This window comes from Schistocerca serialis, chromosome 5 (assembly GCF_023864345.2).
Source record: "Schistocerca serialis cubense isolate TAMUIC-IGC-003099 chromosome 5, iqSchSeri2.2, whole genome shotgun sequence".
Lineage (NCBI taxonomy): Eukaryota > Metazoa > Arthropoda > Insecta > Orthoptera > Acrididae > Schistocerca > Schistocerca serialis.
Genome location: NC_064642.1, coordinates 612,297,631 through 612,309,550, shown reverse-complemented (window position 1 = coordinate 612,309,550; position 11,920 = coordinate 612,297,631). Strand labels below are relative to the sequence as shown.

Genomic DNA, 11,920 nt, shown 5'->3' with positions numbered 1-11,920 from the left:
CTGGCAATGGCAAGGAAAGCGTTTCTGAAGAAGAGAAATTTGTTAACACCGAGTATAGATTTAAGTGTCAGGAAGTCGTTTCTGAAAGTATTTGTATGGAATGTAGCCATGTATGGAAGTGAAACATGGACGATAAATAGTTTAGACAAGAAGAGAATAGAAGCTTTCGAAATGTGGTGCTACAGAAGAATACTCAAGATTAGATGGGTAGATCACATAAGTAATGAGGAGGTGTTGAATAGGATTGGGGAGAAGAGGTGTTTGTGCCACAACTTGACTAGAAGAAGGGATCGGTTGGTAGGACATGTTCTGAGGCATCAAGGGATCACCAATTTAGTATTGGAGGGCAGCTTGGAGGGTAAAAATCGTAGAGGGAGATCAAGAGATGAATACACCAAGCAGATTCAGAAGGATGTAGGTTGCAGTAGGTACTGGGAGATAAAGAAGCTTGCACAGGATAGAGTAGCATGGAGAGCTGCATAAAACCAGTCTCAGGACTGAAGACCACAACAACAACAACACCATGTTTTTTATTTATTTTGCTTTACTGAGGATGTACTTCCTCAGGCAACTATAAAATACATTGCAGGTTTCAGGAATTATTTTAGATAATAATAATGGGGATACAGCAGAACTGAATTTGACGTCCCCTCATCTTTTGCCACTGGATATTAACCGTAATGTACTAACAGCCTCTCCTCACTGCATACAGACTCTTTTATGACTATATCCATTTATGTTAAGAATGGGTTGATGGTTTTCAGCACCTTCGAAATGCATATTTCACCAATTTTTAGATAATTACGGATGTCATCAGCTCCCACTTGCTTACGAAACAGATCATGTGTGAATTTCTTTTTTTTGCATTAGCAACTACTTTGCCCACCCGTTTCTCACGGCTCCTTTTGGGCTTTTTGTCACTAAAACAGCCAAGGCACATCCTAGTTTTTGTTTCTGTGTAAAATCAAAGGGAAACAAGTAAAACATGGACTCAAATAACTTACAGTAAACAAATCACAACAATAGGTCGGCTCTGTAGTCGCTGAGTGCAGTCGGTCGGGATGTATGTAGGCTGCCGCGAAATTGGTCGGTCCGTCGGTCGGCCGATAAATTGGTGCGTGTGTAGTGGCAGAAGGCAATGTTCACTCCAGATATATTTCTACTCTATGTCTCGGACACAAGATAGTTTTCTAATGATTGCTCTAAAAATAACTAACACGCTGCCTCGAGAATTGCAATGTCTGCCACCAAGACCACTCGCAAGGAAAACTGCACAGGATTTGAAACAGCATCCTTTATATTTTGTCACAGAATTCTTCAACAGTGACCAAAGTTATTAGACAAAATAATATTATTTTCATCTGTTATATATGTTATTGCTGTGAACAATTTTCTTCATATATTATGTGAAAAACTGTAAAAACTTATTTGTTTCTGTGTAATTTTGACACAGTACGTCCAGTCATGACTGACAAACTACGCAGATCTAGTAATGAATAAAGTGATAAAGTGGTCCAAGTGTCGAGCTATGGGATACACCGAACCTAGTAGTTCCCCACTTTGATTTTATTGTTTTACATTATCTGTTTCGAGTAGCAAAACATGGGAAGTGACATAAGGATTTGCATTTGTAACAATAATACATGGAATTGAAGGCGTTGTGAATATTAATTTTGTATTGACGACGTCGAGAGACCAACACTAACGATCAATCGATATTTTATCGATGTACAAGGAAGACGTCTAAACTCTATGGTCAAAGGGACACGAAACACGTCTCTGATTTGTTATTGTTTTCATTTAACATCTGTTTTGTATATAATTGTGCAGTTACTCGTTAGTGTTAGTATGCCAGATGATTCTGTATTTTTGCAAGAAAAACTATGATATGCAATACCTTGTTTAGATTATTACGTCTTAGCAGAACAGCTGACTTTCAGTGTCTTCATAGTGAAAGGCTTTTAGGGTCTTTCGTTTCCAAGAAGGGCGATGTGACAAGATCAGTCGGAAACATAAGATGTCATGTTAGTTTTAATGTTGATACAGATGAGGAATTTAACAGTGATTACATTTCTGTTGTGGATAAGAATTATGAATCACGCAAAATCTTCTGTGTTAATAAACTGAGAGACATATTTGAAATATCCACGGATGAGGCAGAAAAGATTTACGAATCCCATCCATTTTTACATAAACTAAGCCCTGCAACAATACAGAATAATGCAGAAAAAGCGCAGGCGCAAGGATTACAGAAATCTGTGTTGCAAAACAACCCTTGGCTATTGACATTTGAGGAAGGTAAAGTTATGTAATTTTTTCCTCATTTTCTTCTACCTTGTGTAGTAATCAATCATGTATTTACGGTACAGAAAGATGGCATACTTCTCAGTTCAACATCTGTATCTTTCAAAGGTCGTGACGGTTTGAAAATGTACGTGAACTTACGCTCTTATCAAATAATTATCATGGTTTGCTACGTGATCCTAAACACGGGTTCAGTCTGCTTGTTTCTTTTCTTATTATCAAAGTGTGATCACTTCAGAGCCATTGATTAGGCTATTGTATAAACTCAACTGTACAATAAAAATTTCGCTGTGGAACAATTTTGAGTTAATAGCATTGTTTACAATGCATAAGTGCTTAACTATCGTTGAATTGCAGTTCAGTGCACAGTTTCGTTACTGCATTTCTAACGCATTGGTCTTTCGCATCTTAAATCACTGTTAGCTGCACTCATTACATGTTTACATAGCGTTGCTACTGGCTGTACAGAAGCAGGATGGAACAGTGTTATTCTTTTGAATACTGAGACTCTTTGGAATCTTTTATAATGATGTTGCGGACAAGCAAGATATCATTGACATCATGTGATCTCACCATGTGGTCGTTTGTGTCACTGGTGAGTTCGAAAGCCATATGTAAGAGAGAGAGAGAGTCAGGAAATGAAAGAAGATAAACTTTAATCGCCCAATTATAGTACACTTCCATCTAGTCATGCAGATGACATGATTTCATGTCAGCATGCCTTTATATAGAGCATTTTCCTACAACCCGTGCCTTCCTGCTGCAGAATTAAATGCATCTAATGTCTCAAAAACAGCGCACCACATTTTAACTGAATGATGTCTGTATGTTGATGCGAGAATATTAGTTTGACTTCAAATATGCCATCTATTTTAAGTGGTGCTAGGATGAGAGAAGCTTGGGTTTAAAATTTTGTGACAAATCCTCCCTATGTCGTCATGGAGCAGACTTCAATGATTCAGTGATTGGCTCCTTCCTGTTGTTTATATTATCGGTCAACCAACCACTTGCGTATGAGAAAGATTTTGAGCTTTTATACAGCTAATCATAATTTCTCAAAGTAGATTAATATTTGTTATTAAGAATATTGTAATTATGCTTGAAGGTGACAACATGTGGTTTGTGGCGTACACACAGTCATTCACATGTTTATTCTTTGTGTTAATATATTTATTTTTTCAATTGTAATGACTTAAGAAATAACCTTTTAGATATTTTAGGCTCACTTGTCCAACTTAATTTTGAACCTCAGACTACCTTAATTGGTCAGTGTTGCCATTAGTAGAGTCTTTGAGGATTTGTTGTCCCTGCAGGTCATGCATACAAAAGGCTCATCACATTTTCTCAAACATTGATGTTATAACACTGTGCATAAATTACCAATAAATTTCAATGGTTTACAGCCACAGGAACCTTATTGATTAGGAAAGACTTATTTGCTCAGTTCACAAAATGCTTACATTCATTTTCACCAAGGGTACTGTCTGCCCCTGGTAGCTGAGTGGTCAGTGCGACAGATTGTCAATCCTAAGGACCTGGGTTCGATTCCTGGCTGGGTTGGAGATTTTCTCCGCTCAGGGACTGGGTGTTGTGTTGTCCTAATCCCCATTGACAAGCAAGTCGCCGAAGTGGCGTCAACTTGAAAGACTTGCACCAGGCAAACGGTCTACCCGATGGGAGGCCGTCGTCACACGACATTATTATACCAAGGGTACTGATAACCAAGATGTTGAATGCCATGAATAGATTAGTTTACAAACTGCACAACCACAGCCTGTGAAGTGATGGCTGTTTGAGGTGTGGTGAATTCCCGTATTTGTTATTAAAAATATTGTAATTATTCTTGAAGGTGACAACATGGGGTTTGTGGCATACACACAGTTATTCACATGTTTATTCTTTGTGTTAATATATTTATTTTTTCAATTGTAATTACTTAAAAAGTAACCTTTTACAAATTTTAGGCTCACTTGTCCAACATAATTTTGAACCTCAGACTATCTTCTTGGCATACAAAACCAAATCATAGAAACTTTGAACTGTGTTCCACTATCATAGCGAGTTGTACGTTGTTATGCAGGACATTTAGATGTTCTAAGGATATCATTTACTACTTCTGAATGTAGGACCGCATAACACATGGGTTGGCGAAACATCTGAAAATGCCAGTGGATTTAAATTTGCATTTTTCTTGACGTCCTCTGTTGTGTATTTAGCAATATTTGTCATACTCAAAGTATGTTTACTGTACTTTACTTCCTGAGAGTCAGGATTTTAGCCACTCTTGTCATTTTCTATGTACATCAATTAATGAACCACTCAAAAGGATTCTGATGTCTAATACTTTCTTTGAAAAATATGCAGTATGTGTTCAGAAAAGAAAACATATCTCACAAGCTTTATCCACAATTTTTTATTTTCATGTTTTACTTGACCAGCTTATGTAGTATAGTGAAATATAAATTTGCATTTACACGCTGCAGTGTAATATCTCTGACTCAATAAATGAAGATCGCTGCCCTATGAGGCAGTGGGATTTAGTATCTCTTTACACTTGTAATGCTTGCATGTGTTATGTGTATGTGCTTACTAATAAATAGTGTGGAAGTCATATCTCAATGCTGTGTCACTATTCTACCATCACAGTGCCCATACCCCATTTCCCACAGTGGTGACCCACAATTTCCACACCATGCTGTGATTTTGCTGTTAATTTGAAAGTTTTCCATGCTGGTTACGCCACTGAGAATGCTGCTGTTACAAATGGTACAACCCCTCTGTTTCTTCAGCAATGTCAGCATCATCTCTCAAGAAGTGCTTGTGAATTCCACAAACAGCCTGTGCGCAAAATTGCTAAATATCTGCCGAGGCTTGGATGACACTACAGTCCCAGGTGACATAGCAACAATGCCTTTATTGTTCTCCACTTCTTCAAACCTATCTCGCATTGCCACCAATACCGAGGAGTGAACCATGCCGTAACAAGTGTTGAATTTACTGAATGACTTCATGATAAACATTCCAGGTTTGACACCAAGTGAATCTATTCCTGGTATTTCAGACATAAGTGCACCAGAGAATCACAGTAAAAAATAGCTGCTTGCCTCTGCAACAAACATTGATCTTAGTGCCTTTGACTTTCACAAGGGACAAAATGTTGTGCATGAATATTATGACACTCACAGAAACGACCTGAACCATATGGAAACTTCCCACAGTGCCGTTACGGTTGAACAACACTTGTCCATGCCATACCACTCCATCATTCCGTTTTGTCATCCACCTGCCAAAAGACCGCGGTATCAATGTGTAAATCACCTTTCAGTACCTGTTCATTCTGATTTTCCAAATCCTGTGCCAACTGTTGTGACTAAACATGAATTCCTTGAAATGAACTATGACATCAGTCATATCCCACGCCGGGCATCACAACTGACTTGCTTCTGGTCCAGCACTGTGCTTTGGATTTGCATCACCCACACCCAGCACCAAAACCAACTATAGACTCTGAGGACACATTTTTCTCGACCTTGCCTCGGCAAAGTCAGGTACCACTACCTTCCAGTTCCAGTGATGCCACTCCTGTGTCAGCCACACTACAAATGACTGCATGTCTGCATGATTTCCATGAGATATAGACAGTGCCACTGGAAAATATATGGACCATGCCTTCCTTCTTTATGGTGCCAGAACCTCATGCACACACTCACGTGCATTGTCTGCCATCTCAGACATCTGACATTGGGAAAGTCATATCTACAGCGTCAGCTCTGGAACTTCACTCACACATGCGGCCATTCTTCAAACAACCACCCGAGTTCTACATACATTGCCACATGACACCGACACCACCCAAGCTGCGACAGGACCCACCTCATCACGTGCCGTCCTACATCGAGCCGTATTTCCTGCCTGTCTTGTGCACTGATGCTCCTGTGTCTCCCATGCTGTGCCACACCCACCTCACTATGGTGCCTTACAATCAAACCACTGACATCCATCATTCTGTCCAACACTGTCTGAAACGACCATTGTTCCACATGGATTCTTCCATGATGCGGTTTGCCCTCAGCAACTGTTTCATGTCGGCCAGTGGCATCGTGGGTGACGGTGAGAAGTTTGCCACTCTTCTTAACCTCCTCAGAGCAAGTGCGGGCCTTATTAGCAACTTGTGCTGCTGCTATGGACACTTATTAGGCTGATAAAGCATCCCAACCCCCACTGAAGTGCTTTCCTAAGGCAGTGTCGTGTGACATTAACAACAATGGTGAATCATGTCATCTCCTGCTTCCTGGACTCGCTCCACGCTTCCCCATTAGACCCCACGCAGTATGCGCCGTACAGGACGGTACTGTCCACCCCATTACAACCATACCGGCACACTGGCTGTTGCCACCCCTTCAATCTACCTCCCCACAAACTTAAGGTTCCTAATGCCGCACTGTACAAACTTTTGCAAGCTGCCATAGTAGGGCCATCAGACAGTACTTGGGCTTCCCCAATTAAGCTAGTTCCTAAAAGAATGGTACTTGGCACCTATGTGGCAGCTACCACTACGTCAGCGCCTATACAAACATTGACAACTACTCCGTTCTGAAATTGCGCGATTTTTCCCATGTCTTGTCTGGGGCAAAAATTTTCAGCATTGTAGATTGTACAACAGCCTTCCTGCAAATTCTGATGGCAGATGAAGGCATACTAAAAACAGTGATAATCATGCCATTTGGTCTCTCTGAGTTCCCGTACATGCTATACGGAATAAAAAATATGGCACAGACGTGGCAAAGATTTATTGGTAGTGTACTGTTCAATTTGCCTTTATGTTATGCCTGTCGAGATGACATAATTTTTCCACAAAATGAGCAAGACCATGTCAACTATGAGTGTGTCACCCTCGATAAGCTGGCCTCCCAAGGGGCCCTGATAAATGATGACAAGTGCCAACTTCGGCAGTCCTGTGTGACCTTTCTTGGACACCACATTGATGCATCTGAGGTGCATTCTGCTCCTTAGAAAATTAACCAAATATGCCTCCTGCCACCTCCTAACAACTAACAAGAGCTGCCTAGGTTTTTGGGAGTCATAAATTTGTACAGGAACCAACTGCTACACACCACTGAGACTTTGCTACCACTCACCCAAGCATTCCACAGCAGAAATACATCTGGTAAACGATGCCTTGATTGGACACCGCAAATGCAGGCAACCTTCGACAAAATGAAAGAACACCTCTTACATGCCATGGCCCTCACCCTCCCATCTCCCAACGAATATCTAATTATCACGTCTGATGCTAGAGGTCACATGATCGGGGCTGCTTTACAGCAAGATATTGGTGGAATGACTCAGCTGCTCAGGCTTTTCTCCCACAAACTTACCGACACCCAGAAAAAAATTGTTCACATTTGAACGTGAACTACTAGCCATACATGAAGCAGTTCATCATTTTGAAGATGATATTGATGGGAGACCCCTTACCATATATACAGACCATCACCCGTTGGCAGACACATTCCTCAACCCGTCAGCGGATTCTGCATCCAGGAGAGATGTCTTAGCACAGTTCACTACTGACGTGCCATACGTTAAAGGTGCTGGTAATATTGTGGCGGACTACCTTTCTCGTATCGCAGCTACCTCTGCCCAAATGGAGTTTGATAGAATCAAAGCTCCAAAAACACAGATGCTGATCTCCAAAGCTTGTTTAACAAACCAGACACCAGACTCCAATTGCAGCAACACACGCTACCCAGTGTGACCAACCAAGTCTGATGTGATATTTTGAATGGACGTATCACATGACAATTTTTGACCTCCATAACCTTCCACATCCGGGTGTGCACCCTACTGTGTGCCTAATCAGTTAATGGTTTGCCTGGCCAAACATTGAAAAGGATTGTGCCATGTGGACCAGGATTTGCATTCCATGCCAGCAGGCAAAAACCAGCCACCACACACAGCACCGCTTTGGTAAATTCCTGATTCCAAAGGGGCAGTTCCAGCGCATCCACATTGTCATTGTACAGTCACTCCCCAAATCGTATGGGTACCATTGCATTCTGTTATTGATAGATCATGTGACACAATGGGTGGAGGCCATGCCTATTTTTGACATATCAGCAGAGACAGTGGCAAAAACTGTCATCAACAGTTGGAGTGCCAGATTTGGTTGCCTGGCCTCCTTAACCTCAAACAGAGTCAGCAGTTTGAATGCTAACTCTTCAGTGACTTATACCACCTATACGGATGGCCCTGCTTTCACACAACCGTCTACCACTTGCAATCCAGTGGCCTCATGGAACAATGGCATTGGGGAATGAAAGCTACTCTCATGTGCCACTCAGAAGCATGGATGGCGGCCTTACCATGGATTCTGTTGGGCACTCACATGACACATAAAGATGACCTTGATGCATCACTCACTGAAGTACTATATGGTGAGCCTCTCAGTGTATCCACTGAATTCGTAGCACATGAAATGGTCCCCATAGAGCAAGACTTACCACATGTAGTGGCACTTGTGTGGACGCATATACAAAACATCCATGTGCCATCCCCTCCCATCACATGCCACTACGAATTTTTATTCATAAAGACCCGGCCAAGTGTTCTCATGTGATGTTGCATACAGATGCAGTGAAATCCAACCATTTGCAGGACCATACCGTTTGTTGAAACATGATACAAACACTTTTGATATCATAATTTCTGTAAAACAAACAATAGTGTCGGTGAACCAGCTTAAATCGGCATGGACTTAAGTGGACCTGTCACAACAGACACTCCCCACCCCACTGCCTCCTATCCATCTGTTAGTCAATTTCCAATTGTCTATGAGTCTGCACAATTTTCTGCCTGACAGCATATCACATCACGTTACACAATACCAACCTCATGATTACCACTGCCTACATGGATAGGTCACTCTCACACACAGTTTTTTGCACACCACTCCTGCCCCACCAGAAGTTAGCATGGCAGGACTCACCTCCCATTTTTCATCAGACGGTACACTCACCATCACCACCCATGGCTTACAACGCCGCCAGCTCCACGATGCCTCCTGTGGATGCATCATTACAGGGCAATGCTGTCAACATGCCTCCCTCTTCAAATGCTGCCACCGAGACTACTTCCTTATCTGCTTACACCGGCAGTGGCAACCCATTAGTTGCATAACCAATATCGCACTTTGGCCTGCACCCTGCCTCCCCAACCCCCCCCCCCCCCTGTCCCCCCTCCTGGTGCACCTTGCTGACTATGACAAGTCTTCCCTCACACCCACCATCATAAAGCTGCCTACATCACTTCAGAAAGATGATGCCCCGTTACATCCTTTTTCCTCTGCTCTGTTGGGGGGAGGGGAGACCTCTGTGGCGGCGTAGCTTCTCTGACTCCGTGAACGAGAATTGCTGCCCTCTGAGATGGTGGGAGTTAGTATGCTCTGTTCACTCACAATGCTTACACATGTTATGTATATATCCTTACTAATAAAATAGTTTGAAAATCATATCTCAGTGCTGTGTCACAATTCCGCTATTACAAAGCCGATACCGCACTTACCTCATTCACTTGATCTCTTTATAAGTACCACCATCCCAATTTTATCCACGGATGGTTAGTTTCCTACAAAATATTGATACATTTACTGCGAAGGTGTTTTTTTTAATTGGTTGAAGATGCCTTTCTGTTATTTTTCAATGTCTGCTGCCAATTTGTCATCTCTTTCTTCAAGGAGCTATTTCACCGGGAGGGGGGTTACTGATGAGCAATAGCTATATCCTACTTCTAACAACTGTTTGACCTTCTTTAAATTAATTATTCATAAGCTCCAGAATTACACTCTCTGCCAGGTGCTGCACAGATAAGTCACCATGCATAAAGTATATCCAACAACATCGAGTGATTTGAAAATCTTAATACTGTATTTGTGGCTTCTGCTTAGAATGTACGAATGTAAAAATGAAACTTGTCTTCTGTTGCCAGGATTTTATCTATATCAAACGTTTCATTGCGTAATCATGTACAGTTTCATCACATTCCTGTTGTATAATGGATGTCTCAGCAGGAGTGGTCAGTATTCAGGGATATGATAGGAATGATCATTCAGAGCAAAGAAATCTAGTAAACATGGGCTTTAAAATCATGCCTTAAGAGCTTTGAGCACGTCTTTGTCTCCAATACTACGAAACAAGTCTCCTCTACTGCTATAGTTCTTTGCTTTCCATATTGAATTGTGGAGGGTTAAGGACCAAAACAAGAAAAAACTTTTTGAGTAAACATGGACTCAAAAAATGCGTACTTTAAGAGCTGTGAGACCTTGTTCAGTACAAGAGATCTGCTTACAGTAGTGAAGGTGAACAAGTGGTCATAACTCTTAAGGTATGCGCTTTAAAGCCCATGTTTACTGGACTTTTTTGTGTAGGTTCATATTACTCCCTCCCAAAATATGGAAAGCAAAGAGCTTGCAGTAGAAGAGATTTGTTTAACAGTATCAAAGATAAAGAAGTGCTCATAGCTCGTAACGTGTGCATTTTAGATTCCATGTTTACTAGACTTTTTTACTTTGAATGATAATTGCTGTCATATCCTTGAATATTGACCATTCTTCCTGGGACTCCCTTTATTCTGCACTAAATTTTATTCAGGATATATTTGTTATTTTCAGAACTTATGAGTTTATCATTTCTGTTAGACAAATTATCATCTGCAAAATGTATAATACATAGGAGTAACTGAAAGTGATGTCTGCTGGTAATTGTCAGAAAAAAAGTTATGTTTGAACAGAAAATTTGTGCACCAATAATCGTGTATTATTGGATAAATTTACAGTTCCATGTATATAATAATATCGAAAAATCTATGAATTTCTTCATGATTTGTTTATTTACAGCAATTTATGTACACACTTTAAACTACATAGTTGCTACCTAAAAACAGTACACCATATCTGTTGCTTTCAGTTACAGTAAAAGGATAATATTGAAAATCTGTAGGATACAAGGAATCATATGTATTTTTTCCATTACCTGTAAACACAACATCTTTCAGACGAATGTTGCTGACATCAAGCAGTTCCACAGTGACTCTAGATTGATTAACATCTGCACTGAAACCACTAGGCCTCTTACCATCACTAATACCAGTACAGTGTTGTCATTGTTGCCACTCTTTATCGAAATAAAAATATGATTATTCCAACACGCTCTGTAATTCTCCATCAGCGAAATCAGTTGTTTATGGGCATTATATTTTCATTAGATACTTGTAGTGTGGGATTCGTCCATATTAAAACCATTTATGTCACATAACATAGATCTCACTTTCCATAACAAAACATAAATTAGCAGTCAATATTGTGGTGCATATAGAGGATACTTTATTTTGAATTATTGGAAACAGTAACATGGTTCAAATTACATTTTGCAAAATTAAAAATCTTAAATAAGGTGTTGTATCTGAATTCTTGTGTACTTGTATTAATTCAATCAAGATATACAAATTAATGTGCAGGAGAGTAAGAAATATGTAACAAGTAGGACTCAGAAACCACTGCTGTAACCACGGGTCAGCTGATAATACGTCACCAATCCATGATTGCACCTACAAGCCACAT

At 40.6% G+C, this 11,920-nt stretch overlaps 1 protein-coding gene across 1 annotated transcript in view; it reads left to right on the top strand.

The window, feature by feature from the left end:
- Positions 1-1,767: 1,767 nt before the first annotated feature.
- Positions 1,768-11,920, top strand: part of LOC126480932 (transcription termination factor, mitochondrial) — a 60,796-nt gene continuing 50,643 nt past the window's right edge. Inside the window, exon 1 of the mRNA XM_050104345.1 lies at positions 1,768-2,298. Within this exon, the coding sequence (XP_049960302.1) occupies positions 1,884-2,298 (415 nt within the window). The 5' untranslated portion in view covers positions 1,768-1,883. The remainder of the gene's footprint in view (positions 2,299-11,920) is intronic.